Source organism: Heteronotia binoei, chromosome 12, assembly GCF_032191835.1.
Source record: "Heteronotia binoei isolate CCM8104 ecotype False Entrance Well chromosome 12, APGP_CSIRO_Hbin_v1, whole genome shotgun sequence".
In the NCBI taxonomy this organism is placed as follows: domain Eukaryota; kingdom Metazoa; phylum Chordata; class Lepidosauria; order Squamata; family Gekkonidae; genus Heteronotia; species Heteronotia binoei.
The window spans coordinates 73780254-73796757 of NC_083234.1; the positions used below are offsets into that span (position 1 = coordinate 73780254).

At 48.3% G+C, this 16504-nt stretch overlaps 1 protein-coding gene across 1 annotated transcript in view; it reads right to left on the reverse strand.

The window, feature by feature from the left end:
• SLC27A4 (solute carrier family 27 member 4) overlaps window positions 1–16504 on the reverse strand; it is a 55557-nt gene that overhangs the window by 25975 nt on the left and 13078 nt on the right. The window contains exons 4-6 of the mRNA XM_060251719.1: window positions 14434–14592; window positions 11712–11781; window positions 5497–5588 (exon numbers count right to left, since the gene is read on the reverse strand). Of these exons, the coding sequence (XP_060107702.1) occupies window positions 5497–5588; window positions 11712–11781; window positions 14434–14592 (321 nt within the window). The remainder of the gene's footprint in view (window positions 1–5496; window positions 5589–11711; window positions 11782–14433; window positions 14593–16504) is intronic.

A 16504-nucleotide genomic window follows, 5' to 3' on the forward strand; every position in this document is an offset into this window, starting at 1 on the left:
ATTTTTTGAGGGGGGGCAGGCCTAAGGTGGGAGATCAGTGGGGTGTCATGCCATTCAGTCCACCTTCCAAAGAGGCCATTTTCTCCAGGGGAACTGATCTCTGTTGCCTTGAGATCAGATGTAATCCCAGGAGATCTCCAGCCTCCAGGTGGAAGCTTAGGGGTGAGAAAGGCAACCTTAGGGTGAGAAAGGTGTAAGCTGCATCCTCTGGACAGCCACAGGTGTGCATGGCAGCGATGAGGGCATAGAAGCAGTCAGAGTAGGATGAACTCAGAGAGAGTATCTGGTGTAAGGTGGCCACTCCCAGTGAGCTTTAGGACCAAGCAGGGATCCGAACCTAGACTCACCAGTTGTGGTCCACCACTGCACTGACGCTCACCCTGCACATCAGAGAGCAGTTGCTTTTCTTTTTTTCTTTTTAATACGTGAGGAGCCCACATTAGTAATCAAAGATGGAGAAACCAAGATGTAGTCTATGCAGCCATGGGGGCAATGCCTAGTGGAATAAAAGGTGTAATCCCGCTCAGATTGGTGCATGTGTCTCCAAATGTCTATTAGTTGGAATGACTCTAATAAGTCCTTAAGATGTGATTCTTTCTTTTTAGAGTGTTTCTGAGATGGTTTATTGCACGTTGAGTGGCCTAAGCAAGAGTCAAGAAGAAGGAGAAGAAGAAGAAGAAGGAGAAGAAGAAGAAGAAGAAGGAAAAGGAGAAGGAGGAGAAGGAGGAGGAGGAGGAGAAGGATAAGAAGGAGAAGGAGGAGAAGGCGAAGGAGAAGGAGGAGGAGGAGGAGGAGGAGAAGGAGAAGGAGAAGGAGAAGAAGGAGAAGGAAAAGGAGAAGGAGAAGGAGAAGAAGAAGAAGGAGAAATTGGACTTATATTTATTTTATAGTATATGTTCCATGTCTTGTAAGCCGCCCTGAGCCTGCCTAGGCGGGGAGGGCGGGATATAAATAAAAATTTATTATTTATTATTATTATTATGTTTATATGTTTTTTATTCTCCTGTAAGCTACCTGACCTGAACGGCCCGGGCCAGCCCGCTCTTGTCAGATCTGGGAAACTAAGCAGGGTTGGCACCTGTCTAGTGTTTGGATAGGAGGCCTCCAAGTAGGGTTGCCAGCCTCCAGGAGGGGACTGGAGATCTGCTCTTACAACTGCTCTCCAGCTGGCAGACATCAGCTCTCCTGGAAAAAAACAGTAAATACAACCGGAGCCGGTGTGAAGAGAAGCGATAAAACTTTCACGCAAAGCGTGTAAGCAGGCGTTTTTAGTGACGCGGAACAAAAACAAAACTAAGGAACCCTGAACATTCTTGAAACTTTCCCCGCAAAGTCTCTCAACGGTCACAAAGAATGATAGCCTCTTCAAATAGGACTTAATGAAGACGTGGGTGAAGTCTTTAAATTCTTTAAATTCTTAAGTGTTCCATTTGTACAGAGAGAATAATCCCGATGTTACAAGGAGCTGTTACCATAAAGCATAAAGTAAATATCTGTGTGGTAAAGCAACTATTCATAAATGCAATTCATAAATGCTACCGCGCAAATATTTACTTTATGTTTTATAGTAACAGCTCCGTGTAACGTTGGGAGACAGAGGCTGAGAAAGAACTATTGAAACCGGGAGGAGTCCTTTTAAAAGCGGTTCCTTATTCTCTCTGTACCATCATGAGTGGAACACTAAGAATTTAAAGACTTCACCCACGTCTTCATTACCAAGAGCCAGCTAGGTGTAGTGGTTAAGTGTGCGGACTCTTATCTGGGAGAACCGGGTTTGATTCCCCACTCCTCCACTTGCACCTGCTAGCATGGCCTTGGGTCAGCCATAGCTCTGGCAGAGGTTGTCCTTGAAAGGGCAGCTTCTGGGAGAGCCCTCTCCAGCCCCACCCACCTCACAGGGTGTCTGTTGTGGGGGAGGAAGATAAAGGAGATTGTGAGCCGCTCTGAGACTCTTCAGAGTGGAAGGCGGGATATAAATCCAATATCTTCATCTTCTTCATTAAGTCCTATTTAAAGAGGCTATCATTCTTTGTGACTGTTGAGAGATGTTGTGGGGAAAATTTCAACAATGTTCAGTGTTCCTTAGTTTTGTTTTTGTTTCACTTCACTAAAAACGCATGTTTACACGCTTTGCATGAAAGTTTTATTGCTTCCGGTGGTTCTCTTGTATTGCTTCCCTGGAGAAAATGGCTGCTTGGAAAGGTGGGCTCTATGGCACTGGACCATGCTGAGGCCCCTCCCCTCCCCAAACCCCGCCCTCTCCTGGATCCACCCAAAATCTCCAGGCATTTTCCAACACAGACATGGCCAGGGCTTTTTTTGTAGCAGGACCTTCTTTGTCTATTAGGCCACACACTCCTGATGTAGCCAATCCTCCTGGAGCTTACAGTAGACTCTATACTAAGAGTCCTGTAAGCTCACGGAGGATTGGCTACATCAGGGGGTGTGGCCTAATATGCAAAGATGTTCCTGCTACAAAAAAAGCCCTGGATGTGGCAATCTAAGCAGGGATGGAGTTCTAGCAGGAGCTCCTTTGCATATTAGGCCACACACCCCTGATGTAGCCAATCCTCCAAGTGCTTACAAGGCTCTTTTTTTGTAAGCTCCAGGAGGACTGGCTACATGAGGGGTGTGTGGCCTAATCTGCAAAGGAGCTCCTGCTAGAATTCCACCCCTGCCTCCAAGGGATAACAGGGTCGTGATGCGGAGGCAGGCAATAGCAAAACGCCTCTGAATGACTCTTGCCTTGAAAGCCCAGCGACTTGACAGCATTTTCCAGCATCACCAAGCTATTTGGGTAATGGCACAAATAGCCCTGGATGGGGCAATCCTACCTCTAAGCAGGGATGGAATTCTAGCAGGAGCTCCTTTGCATATTAGGCCACACCCACTTGGTGTAGCCAATCCTCCAAGAGCTTACAGGGCTCTTTTTTGTAAGCTCCAGGAGGATTGGCTACAGCAGGGGTGTGTGGCCTTTCTGTGCCATTTAACTAACCACAGGGAACATAAACATGAATCATAAATAGCTTTGTGACTAAGCGACTTTTGTGTCCAGCCAGGAAGAAAAAAGGGGTATACATAAAAATTATCGCTTTTCGTTTGGGTTACACAGTAAGTGCTTTTCTAAAAACCATCATTCCGATTTTGCAGTTGTTCAATTACAGCCCTCAAAAGTAACAGAAAGAATAATGATGGCTTGAGTCGCAAAGGAAAAGGCGCTAATTAAAACTTTCCTTCCAGGGAAAAGAGCCGGCGCAGAATCCATTCAGGAACGCTAAACGAAGGGAAAGTTAATTAAGCCTGGAGGAGACAAAAGCAGCTTTAACACAAGAGAGGCAAGGAAGATTTCAAAGGACGGGGAATGCTGGAAGGTGCTGATGACGGTTCTTTGAAGCTGACACTACAACTGCATTTTAAGAGCGGGAGGCGGGGATCGTTACGAAGCCAGTCAAAAGGAAGAACGAAGACAAAAGCCCACCAAGAAACAATCTCACTGCCCCCAAACCCCAGAGCACAACAGGTTGTCAACATAAGAACATCAGGGAAGTCATGTTGGATCAGGCCAGTGGCCCATCCAATCCAACACTCTGTGTCACACAGTGGCCAAAAAAACCCCAAGTGCCATCAGGAGGTCCATCGGTGGGGCCAGGACACTGGAAGCCCTCCCACTGCCTGCCCCCCAAGCACCAAGAATACAGAGCATCACTTGCCCCAGACAGAGAGTTCCAACAATACGCTGTGGCTAATAGCCACTGATGGACCTCTGCTCCATATGTTTATCCAACAATATTGCCAAGATTCTTTTCCAAGCTGAACAAACTAAGGATGAAGTAGGAGTCCAGTAGCACCTTTGAGACCAACCCGGAAGTGACATTATTGCACCTGGAACGCTCTAGGATTCGCAGTAAAAACTCTATGGTACCATAGAGTTTTACTGTGAATCCTAAAGCAACCCTGGTGTGATGTCCCCAGCAGGATGGCGTCACTTCCAGGTGACATCATCCCACCGGGGATGTCATACTGGGGATGCTTTAGGATTTGCAGTACAACTCTATGGTACCATAGAGCTTTTACTGCAAGTCCTAGAGCATTCCAGGTGATGTCACATACAGATGACGTCACTTCCAGGTGATGTCATCACACTGCGCATGAGAGAACAGTCCCCTGCCGCAGCGGCGGAGGGACTTGGCAACCCCTGCCCAAAGACTGCCAAAGCCTTCCCTTCCCAGGCGCCACGCACTACATCTCCAGGAATTTCTCAACCCAGAGCTGTTAGCCCTAGACGGAAACCTAGGTGTCCTTTGTTTGGGCCATCTTGCCCTCTTCTAATGGTCTTCTTCACTCTTTCGAAAGTCAGGCCCTTTTTGTTTTTATTCTCATCATTCACCCAGTTATAGCAGGGCCTATGCTTTCAGGGGTTGCTCTGCAACCCTGGAATTCCTGTCCACAAGAAACTTGACAAAATCGGCTTGGAGAACCGGCATTCGATGACTGTGTGCAAATTAGCACTTTCCTTATGCATTAATTACCCCGCCCACCTCTGATTTTAAGGGGAGATTTCATGCATTTTTTCCCCTCCAGCCTGGCAAATTAAAACCCATCTCATTACGACATAAAGAAGCCCCAAGCCTCAAGAGTTTGGCAACGGAACTTGTTATTTCCAGATCGGAGTCTGCCAGCGAAAAGGGGTCATGCGAGATTCAACACACTGGAAGTCCTCTCTACTGAGAGGAGGGATAAAGGCAATAAGCAGGTAAACAGGAGTTTGCATACAAACCAGGCAGGGTTGCCAAGTCCAATTCAAGAAATATCTGAGGACTTTGGGGGTGGAGCCAGGAGACGTTGGGGTGAGCCAGGAGCATGTTATGACAAACATCACTGAACTCCAAAGGGAGTTCCAGCCATCACATTTAAAGGGACCACACACCTTTTAAATGCCTTCCCGCCACTGGAAATAATGAAGAATAGGGGCACCTTCTTTTGGGGCTCACAGAATTGGACCCCCTGGTCCAATCTTTTTGAAACTTGGAGGGTATTTTGGGGAGAGGCACTGGATGCTATGCTGGAAATTTGGTGCCTCTATCTTAAAAAACGGCTCCTCCCAGAGCCCCAGATACCTGCAGATCAATTCTCCATTATACTCTATGGGAATCGGTCTCCATACAGAATAATGGAGTGCCCAGCAGACATTTCCCTCCCCCCACCCTTGCTTTCTGATGACCCAGAAGCGGATGGAGGGCCTCCAAACCGGGGGATCCCCTGCCCCCACCTGGGGATTGGCAACCCTAAAACCAGGCCTTGTTGACGTATATTAGAAAAGGTCGGTATTGCCTACTCAGACTGACAGCTGCATTCCAGAGTCTTAATGTAAGGTCTTCCACATCATCTCCTATCCGACCCTTTCAATTGCAGGTGCCAAGGATTGAACCTGTAACCTTCTGAACGCCAGGCAACTGCTCTACACCAACAGCTCTCCCACAAATGTGTTTGACTTACCTGCTGCATGATACAAGGGAAGGCAGTCATAGACCACATCGTCCGGCCTCATGCGGAACCCGTTGAACACCAAAGTCGCCATACGGAAATACCTGGGATGCGAGAGAAAACAGGGACTTCAGCATTCAGGCCAAAAGATGCCCTTCTAAGAGGAGACAAAAACACATTCTGCACAGGCTGCAGGGATGCCAGCCTCCAGGCAAGGCCTGGGGATCCCCTGGAATTACAGCTCCTCTCTAGACTACAGAGGTCATTTCTCCTTGAAAAAACGAATGCTTTGGGGGGTGGACGCTGTGGCATTGTGTCCCACTGAGGTGCCTGTCCCCCCTCAGGCTCCATCCCCAAATCTCCAGGAGTTTCCCAAGGTGGATCTGGCAACCCTACAATCCCCACCCCCAGCCGGTGGCAAGAGGGGACCTAGCAACTCTACCACAGGGCTTGCTTGCCTCAGACATTTTTGCTTTCCATCTGATCTTTTTAGGACTGATACGCCGTGAGAATAAACAGAGCCGACGGTGTAATGAAAGATCCTATCTCAGCCAGTAAAGCATTTCACAGAACAATGTGCTTGTTGCCGGCAGGTGCTTTTATTCCAATTTATGAATTTTTTAAAAACCAAACCTCATTGCAACTCTGCAGTCAAATAAGGAGGGGGGGGCGTAGTATGAGATTCAACAACATTTTAAATTGGGAGTTCCTAAACAATCATATCAACATCACGTTTTCTAAAAATAAAAGAGTTTTTTACTTTGTCTGAATGAATAGCATTTCCAATTTAGGGTTAGGCCCTAAATTGTATGGGTTCCGTTGCACCTGAGCTACAAACAACCTAGCCATCACATTTAAAGGGACTGCACACCTTTTAAACACCTTCCCTCCATTTGGCATAATGAAGGATAGGGGCACCTTCTTTGGGGGCTCATAGAATTGGACCCCCTGGTCTAATCTTTTTGAAACTTGGAGGGTATTTTGGGGAGAGGCACCGGATGCTATGCTGCAAATTTGGTGTCTCTGTCTCAAAAAACAGCCCGTCCAGAGCCCCATGAATCAATTCTCCATTATACCCTATAGGAATCGATCTCCTTAGGGAACTATGGCGTGCCCAGCAGAAACTTCCCTCCACCCCCCTCCACTTTCTGATGACCCAGAAGCAGGGGGAGGGCCTCCAAACTGGGGGATCCCCTGCCCCAACCTGGGGATTGGCAACCCTATGTCTCCCCAATAAACACACATAGGATTAGGTTGTCAAGCTGCTGTGCATTCCTAGCTTGGCTAGCATTTAACCATCAGTAAGCCTTCCTCCCCACCCCAAATTAATTAATGAAGGCCAAGCCTGAACTCTCCCCTAGAAGCTAAAAAGACTAAACTGAGGCTGTTGTACTTTAGTCTAGGGCTTTTTTTTGTAACAGGAACTCCTCTGCATATTAGGCCAATCCTCCTGGAGCTTACAGTAGAAGAAGATATTGGATTTATATCCCGCCCTCCACTCCGAAGAGTCTCAGAGCGGCTCACAATCTCCTTTACCTTCCTCCCCCACAACAGACACCCTGTGAGGTAGATGAAGACATTGGATTTATATCCCGCCCTCCACTCCGAAGAGTCTCAGAGCGGCTCACAATCTCCTTTACCTTCCTCCCCCACAACAGTCACCCTGTGAGGTAGATGAAGATATTGGATTTATATCCCGCCCTCCACTCCGAAGAGTCTCAGAGCGGCTCACAATCTCCTTTACCTTCCTCCCCCACAACAGACACCCTGTGAGGTGGGTGGGGCTGAGAGGGCTCTCACAGCAGCTGCCCTTTCAAGGACAACATCTGCCAGAGCTATGGCTGACCCAAGGCCATGCCAGCAGGTGCAAGTGGAGGAGTGGGGAATCAAACCCGGTTCTCCCAGATAAGAGTCTGCACACTTAACCACTACACCAAACTGGCCCTGTACTAAGAGCCCTGTAAGCTCTCGAAGGATTGGCTACATCTGGTGCTAGTGCTGGGGGTTCTGCTGCCTCAGGCAGAGCCCCTCCCCTCAGCGGGGGGTAGGTGTGGCAGCGGGGTGCTCAGAGCTTGGCTCCGAGCATGCTCACTGCTGCCCTGACCCTGCTCAGCTTCTCCAAGATCCAGGAAGGCTGAGCAGGATCAGGGCTGCAGCGGGCACGCTCAGAGCCTGGCTCCCAGCAAGTGGATGCCGTGCCCCTCCCCGCCCGACCAACTTTCCCGGGAGCTTACACAACAACACAAAAAACTGTGGAAAAATAACGAATAAATCATGGAAATTACTTCAAAAATATAATTAATTAATTTTTAAACACTGCAACATCACGCATTATTGCATATTATCAAGAATTCATGAATACAAGGCATAAAGTGCAGAGAATAAATATTCAAAAGCGCTTGCAGTTAATCATGTCCGTTGCCGACTTAAGACGCTTGAAGACTATTCACCCGACTCCGCGGGACAAATAAAGGGCCAGCGTCAACTGTGTTGCAAATGCAGAGAGTTCTTGTTTTTCAGAAAAGAATTTTTGATTTTAAGACGTTACTTTAGACTTTCATCCTTGAAAGAAGTTTGATATGTAGTGGATAGTCATCAGCCTCTAACAGTAAAGCCTGCGATATTAATTCAAGTGTCTTCATCTGAGAGACATACTCCATTTATCAGCATCCAGCATACCACGGAGAGCCAGTTTGGTGTAGTGGTTAAGTGTGCGGACACTTATCTGGGAGAACAGGGTTTGATTCCCCACTCCTCCACATGAACCTGCTGGAATGGCCTTGGGTCAGCCATAGCTCTGGCAGAGGCTGTCCTTGAAAGGGCAGCTGCTGGGAGAGCCCTCTCAGCCCCACCCACCCACCTCACAGGGTGTCTGTTGTTGGGGGGGAGAAGATATAGGAGATTGTAAGCCGCTCTGAGTCTCTGATTGAGAGAGACGGGCGGGGTATAAATCTGCAATTCTTCTTCTTCTGTGACACTAGCTCTGGAGCGGCCTTACTGTTAGAGGCTGATGACTATCCACTATATATCAAACTTCTTTCAGGATGAAAGTCTAAAGTAACGTCTTAAAATCAAAAATTCTTTTCTGAAAAACAAGAACTCTCTGCATTTGCAACACGGTTGATGCTGGCCCTTTATTTGTCCCGCGGAGTCGCGTGAATAGTCTTCAAGCGTCTTAAGTCGGCAACGGACATGATTAACTGCAAGCACTTTTGAATATTTATCCTCTGCCCTTTATGCCTTGTATTCATGAATTCTTGATAACACGCAATAACGTGTGATGTTGTCGTGTTTAAAAATTAATTAATTATATTTTTGAAGTAATTTTCATGATTTATTCGTTATTTTTCCACAGTTTTTTCGTGTTGTTGTGTAAGTCGCTTTGGTCCTGTGGAACTCTAGGCTTTTCTAACTTTCCCAGGAAGCCTGGGCAGGGGTCGGGGGCAACGGAGGGCTCGTTCGGACCTAGGGAATGCCAAAGCAGTGGGGCGGCACATGTGCACTGTGGTTCTTGGAGCCTGACAAGACTCCGGGGAGCGTGCTGCCCAGGCGCTGCCCGCAACACGAAAGCCGCCCACAAAGCGTTGGGGAAGGCAGGCTCCAAGGAGCACACACACCGTGCGTGGGAGGTGGTGCCTGAGGCGGCCACCTGCTTGGCTTACTCCCACGTGCCAGGCGTGGCTACATTAGGGGAGCATGGCTTAAAATGCAAAGGAGTTCCCGCTACAAAAAAAGCCCTGCTTTGATGACATCACGAAAACACAAGAGGCTCCGGGAAAGACAGTAAAACTAGGAAATGTTGAAAGCAACAGGAAAAGAGGCCCAACAGGAGATGGGGGTGACTCAATCAAGGAAACCACAGGTCTCTGTCTGCAAGACCTGAGTGAGACTGTTAATGGCAGGACATTCTGGAGGACGTTAATTCGTAGGACTGCTCTGAATCAGAAGCGACTTGCCGGCATTTAACGCAGGCACAACAATGATTCCCTCTGACGTCTCTGGACCAGTTAGAGAGGCAGCCATGTTAGTTTGCTGGAAACAAAATAGAACAGCGGTCTGGGGGCATCTCCCAGGCTACACAATTGATTCCAGAATAAACCTTTGTGAATCAGAGTGTACTTTATCCGATACAGCGTCAGAGCACTGATAGCTTATGCTGGAAATCTGGTTAGTCTTAAAGTGTCACTGGGCTCCAGGCTCATTTTGACCTGTTGGGTAATTTTTTTGCTGTCTGGCCTTTTAAGGTAGATGCTGAGCTGATATAATTTAGTACATGTTCCAGTGACGTCAGGGGAATGTGACATATGCAAATAAGCTATATAAATGAGTTGTGCTAATGAGATCTGGCACCTCTTTTTCTACAAAATGGTGCAGTCTATGATTTTCCTGGTGGGGGGGGGGATCTTTGGGCCTCGCATACATCCAGAAGTGACATCTTCATGCCACAATGCTCTAGTCTTTGGGCAAAACTCTACGGCTTGAGCCCAAATTTACCATAGAGTTTTGCCCCAAAACTAGAGCGTTGCCATGCAACATCATACAGCACAATGACATCGTTTCCAGGTGACATAACCACACTGCATTTCAGGGCATTTGCAGGTGGGGCCCCCTCCCCCCATTAGCTAGCTGTCTGGTGGCGAGGTGAAGCCTGCAAAAGCGGGGGAATCCCGCCAGGACCGGGGGGTGGGGGTGGGGCTGGCAACCCTAATAGGTAACGTCCCCCAAGTTTTACCCAAGAGGTAAAACTACAACAGCAGCAGGTTGGTACCATACGGTAGCAAGCGATGCTAAGACAAAGAAATCCCAATTAACTCAAGGTGTCCCTTTCAGAGAATCTTGCTAAATTCTAATTCAATATGTACCAGATAGCAGCCTGATAGTCCAGCCTAGCCGGACCTTGTAAGAGCTTGGAAGCTAAGCACGGTTGGCTTTGATTGGCACTTTGAAACCACCTAGGACAGAGGTGTCGAACACGCAGCCCAAAGACTGAATCAGGCCCCCAGAGGGCTCTAACAGGCCCCCGAGCAACTGGCTGTCATCCACTTCCTTCTCCCTCTCTCTCGCTTCCTTCTGCATCTCCGCTTGCTTTGCCAGGCTTGCTCAATCGCACAGGAGCTACAGAGCAAAACCTCAGTTTTCTCCATTGGCTGAGGCTCCTCCTCCTCCTGGTCCCTTGGGGAGGGAGGGAAAGAGCCACAGCTTCCTTTGCCCAGTTCCCTGGATCCCATAGGAGAAATACAAAGAAAGTATCTTTAAGACCAACAAGTGCTAATGTTTTAAGCATGTTTTAACTTTAAAAAAAAACACCTCGTGTTTGTCCTTTACAAGTTTATCTCTGCTACCGTATCTTAAATAGGTACACAGGTGGCCCGGCCTGACAAGGTCTCATTTATGTCAGATCCGGCCCTCATAACAAATGAGTTTGACACCCCTGCCTTAAAGCAAGGACGGGCGACTTCTGGGCTGAGAATGACTGGAGCGTAGTAACTAACACCTTTTAAGACCAACAAGTGCTGATGTTTTCGACACGTTTATTTTAAGGGGTTTTTTAAAATCTTTAGTCACGTCTGTGTCCTTGAAAAAGTTTATCTCTCTGCTACCTAATCTTAAATCGGTACACACATGGTCCGGCCCGACACGGCTCAGCCTGGCAAGGTCTCATTTATGTCAGATCCGGCCCTCATAACAAATAAGTTTGACACCCCTGCCTTAAAGCAAGGACGGGCGACTTCTGGGCTGAGAATGACTGGAGCGTAGTAACTAACACCTTTTAAGACCAACAAGTGCTGATGTTTGACACGTTTATTTTAAGGGTTTTTTTAAAATCTTTAGTCACGTCTGTGTCCTTGAAAAAGTTTATCTCTCTGCTACCTAATCTTAAATCGGTACACACATGGTCCGGCCCGACACGGCTCAGCCTGGCAAGGTCTCATTTATGTCAGATCCGGTCCTCGTAACAAATGAATTCGACACCCCTGACCTACGTGGTCCAAAGCTGCTCTGCAGAGGAAGGCAATGGCCAACCCACCTCTACTCATCTCTTGCCTCGAAAACCCCATGGGGTCCTGGAGTTGCCATGAGTCTGTTGTGACTTGACAGCACAGAATTATTATTTATTACACACAAATTATGTAGGGAGAAGCCAAGACTACGGGGTAGCCGTGCTGATTTTCCCTGCAACGCAGCAACCCACCCTCCCACCCCCCCCAAAAAATAGATTCACTTACCTGCAATGGACTATAATTGCAGCTTTGGGCAACCCTGTCGTACCCGAAGTGTAGATGTAAAACAGTTTATCTAGAAGGCAAAACGAGAAGGGGATACAGGGTCATTCAGACCTATGATACGCCTGTAATGCTGATGAGTGCTGAAAACGGCTGGTACGTGGAAACGGAAAATGACATAAAATCGCCGCTAGCTTAATTCACCACGCACAAAATGCCAATCTGAAATAGGGAATTGCTAGTCAAAGCAGCAGAGATGAGACTCTGAAATCAATCTTGATTTAAAAAAAGCTAGTTGTTTTCATTCCCAGTCAGCCTTCAGCGACAAACACAGACGTGCACGGGCCAAGTAATCTGAGTACACTCTTGCAAGGCGGGCTCCAAAGCCTGGGTTCTTGTACTCGGATGTCTAAGCCCTCAGAATTAATATGCCGGCATCACCTGAGTCCTCAAGCTTCAAGAACAGCTACTCCCATTGTGGAAGAGTCAGTTCAGCGATTACGCTGCTCCAACCTGAAGTACTGACTCACGCCACCAAAAGGCCAAACTAGATGTTACATCTCAGTCCGTCACAAGTCAGCTTACTTGGGATTCCCGGATCCATTCTACTGACAATCTTGCCACTGGGGAACTAACGTTTTCCCAAATTCTCCAAGTCCCACTTGTCTTGGGAATAGGGTTCCCAGCTTCCCGCCGGGGGCAGGGCTTTCCCCGATTTAAGGATCTCCAATCCGCCACCATGGAACTGGCCAGTAGGGGGAGCCCCGCCTCTGAAGAGCACCGAGATGTGCCCAGAGTGATGATGTCACCGGAAGTGACGCTATTGCTCCGGGGATGTTGCAGGGGGACGCTCTAGCATTTGGGGGGGGGGGGACTCTGATAATCATAGAGTTTTTTCCCAAAGTGAGTGAGAGAACAGATCTAGGCTCTGGTCTCACATCATCTTAGCCAAAATATCTACATGTGAGCAAGATGGAAAAAATAAGCAGCTGGAACAAAAGCAGCAGAGGATGGCCCTTTGTTGGTTTTTGAATCTTGAAATACTCTGTGGCAGGAGTGGCCAGACTGCGGCTTGGGAGCCACATGTGGCTTTTTCACACATATTGTGTGGCTCTCAAAGCCCCCACAGCCCCGTCAGCTAGCTTGGAGAAGGCATTTAAAGTTAAAATAGCTTTCTTTCCACCTCTCCCTCCCTACTCCCTCTCCCCATCTATTAGCCTTCCTTCCCTCCCTCCCTCCCTCCCTCCCTCCCTCCCTCCCTCCCTCCCTCCCAACACCTGACATTCATGTCTTACAGCTCTCAAACATCTGACACTTATTCAGTGTGGCTCCTACATTAAGCAAGTTTGGCCACCCCTGCTCCACGGAATCAATCAGGACTGAATCATTAAATTGGATATAAAATATATACTTTGTATTCGTTTGGATGGGAAGGAAACTTTAGATATAGCTAAGTCAGACACATAGAACAGAAATTTGTTTAGGCAGTAAATAACTGGATTAGTACTTCTGTATTGGTGTCTCAGATTAGGTACTTTGTATTTTGCTTGCACGTTATCTTTTAACAAATGTGCAACGGCAAATTTCTCTTTGACGAGCGGGAGAGCCTTTTTGGAAGTGGAATATTTAAAATATGGCAACAGGCGCTCCCCCACCCCCACTCCCTAAAGAAAAAGCAGCAGATTTCATCTCCCTGACCAGCCCAACTCAGCCTTGGGATTCCCCAGGCTTGGGGTAGCTCTTTTGACAACAGTTGGACTTTGATTACGTTTAGGGTTGCCAGCTCTGGGTTGCAAAATATACAGGGCTTTTTTTTGTAGCCGGAACTCCTTTGCATATTAGGCCACACACCCCTGATGCAGCCAATCCTCCAAGAGCTTACAGTAGGCCCTGTAGGAAGAGCTCTGAAAGCTCTTGGAGGATTGGCTACATCAGGGGTGTGTGGCCTACTATGCAAAGGAGTTCCTGCTACAAAAAAAAAGCCCTGCCTGGAGATTTTGGGGATGGAGCCTGGGGAGGCTTATCAACAGGGTACGGCGCCACAGAGTCCATTCTCTAAAGCAGCCATTTTCTCCAGGGAAGCTTATCTGGGCTGTCTGGAGATCAACTGTAACAGTGTTAAGATTTCCAAGCATGGCCCAGAGGTTGGCAACCTATGCTAAAGGATGTCCCCTCGGTGCACACACTCAAGAATCAGTCCCATTCAATAAAGTGGGGCTTGCTTCAAAGTAAATGTGACAGCAGGGCTTTTTTTTGTAGCAGGAATTCCTTTGCATATTAGGCCACCCTACCTCCCCCCCCCCCCCCCCCCCCGATGTAGCCGATCCTCCTAGAGCTCACAGTAGTCCTGTTCTAAGAGCCCTGTAAGCTCTTGGAAGATTGGATACATCCAGAGCCTTTTTTTGTAGCAGGAACTCCTTAGGCCACACACCCCTGATGCGGCCAACCCTCCAAGAGCTTACAGGGCTCTTCTTCCAGGGCCTAGTGTAAGCTCTTGGAGGATTGGCTACATCAGGGAGGTGTAGCCTAATTTGCAAAGGAATCCCTGCTACAAGAAAGCCCTGTCCACATAGGATTGCTCTTGTTAGAAGTCTGCAGACGCTTGCGTTGCCTATGAGGAAACCACCCTTTATTTCTGGAATTTCTGCCTGGAAACGTGCAGCAGCCCCACCTAGCACGGAAGGCAGCCCAGGGGCTTTGGTCTCTCCTCCTCATCTGCGCATACCTAAGAATCCCTTGGGTGATGGAGGCGGTGGGTCACGAGACGCTTTTTCCACCAGAGGGTCCAGATGTTTTGTGCCTAGAGGGATGCAGTCTTCTTTCCAGTCGCCAGAACAATACAGGAGAAGGGATTTCGCCAGTGAAGACTGGACCTCTCGCATGGCTAGGAGAGAAGAACGAACATTAGTGGAAAGTGCCTGAGCTGCATCTGCCTCTGTTAGGGGATTCTCCGTATTCTGCATCATTCAGAGTCACCCAAAGTGGCTAGGCTGGGCCTCCTGTGCCTTTAAATAGCACTCTGATTGGCAGAAATCGGAAAGCAAAGCTTTTCCTGGCCAGGAGCTAAGTTGGATCATTGCTCTTTGCTGCAGATCATAGAGCGAGTTGAAAAGCTGGCCCTGCTAATGCCAAAAGAATAAGAAACCAACTAGACAATCTCTGAAAGATCCATGCCTGGATTTTAAAAAAACACAACAGGAATGGCAACTGCCTGGGGACCAGATTTAGACCAGGGCTGGTGGGGAGAAGACTTTTGTTCTTCCACTCCTACAGGGTTTTTGCCCATCAAAACCTAGGGCTGCCAAGTTCCTGGGCCTGGTGGGGGTACCCCCGCCATGGAGGTTCCCAACCCTGATGTCACCGGCGTGATGACATCACTCACAGTGACGTCATCGTGCTGGCGATGTCGCGCGCCGGTTGCTCTAGGAGCTTCCAGGAAAACTCTATGCTCTAGCAATTTAGAAGGGGAAACTGGACGCTCTAGCAATTTAGAAGGGAAAACTCTATAGTACAACTGGGCCGGTGGGGGGATCCTCCCCCAACATGCCTCATATTGCTGCCTTTCCATGCTAGAAAGCCATGCCTCGGTGGTAGAGGGCTTGCTTTACATGTAGAAAGTCAAAGGTTCGATCCCTGGGGTCTCCAGTGAGAGAGGTTCAAGTAGGAGATGCTCTTCTGCCAGACAGAAGAAATAGAGGAGAAAGAGGAAGAAAAAAAAGAAGAGAGCCAGTTTGTTGTAGCAGTTAAGAGCAAGACTCTAATCTGGGAGAACTGGGTTTAATTCCCAACTAAGGTTGCCAAGTCCCCCTAGCAATTTGGGAGGGAAACTCAATTATTAGAGTTTCCCTCCCAAATTGCTAGAGTGTCCAGGAAAACCATAGAGTTTTCCCGGAAGCACCTAGAGCAGCCAACGAAACGACGTTGCTGGCGCAATGACATCACCTGCGAGTGATGTCATCACGCCAGCGACGTCAGGAGGGGATCCCCCCACCAGCCCAAGAGCTTGGCAGCCCTGTTCCCCACTCCCCCACATGCACCTGCTGATGTGACCTTGAGGCAATCACGTTCTCTGAGCTGTTCCTCTCAAGAGCAGTTTCTGTCAGAGCTCTCTCAGCCGCACCTACCTCACAGGGTGTCTGTTGTGGGGGGGGGGAGGGAAAGGAGATGGTAAGCCACTCTGAAACTGCTAGGGAAGGACGGGGTATAAATCCAATCTTGTTATCTTCTTCTAAAGAAGAGCTGATTTTTATACCCCACCCTTCAGTACCCAAAGCGGTTTACGATCACCTTCTCTTCCTCTCCCTATAACAAGGAGGTGTGAGGTAGGTGGGGCTGACAGAGTTCTGAGAAAACTGACTAATCCAGCCGGCTGCATGCAGAGGAGAAGTGGGGAATCGAACCCAGTTCTTCAGATTAGAGGTCCAATGCTCTTCACCACCACACCAAACTGAATCTCAAGGAGGCGAGACTCATCTGGATAAACCGATGTTTTGACTCAGAACAAGACTGCTTTATAGAAGCACATGGCGTGTCGATGGCGGGGTCATTCTTAGGTGTGTATGTGCCGTCAAGTCAAAACAGACTTACGGCAACCCTAGCAAAGGTGGTTTGCCATTTGTCACGGGGTCTTGCCATGAATATTGACGGCAGTGGGGGGAGGGGTGTAGAAAATGCCCAGTGGGAACTCATTTGCATATTAGGTCACACCCCCGACATCACCATTGTTTCACACAGGGCTTTTTTGTAGAAAGTGCCCAGCAGGAACTCATTTGCATAGTAGGCCGCACCCCCTGACA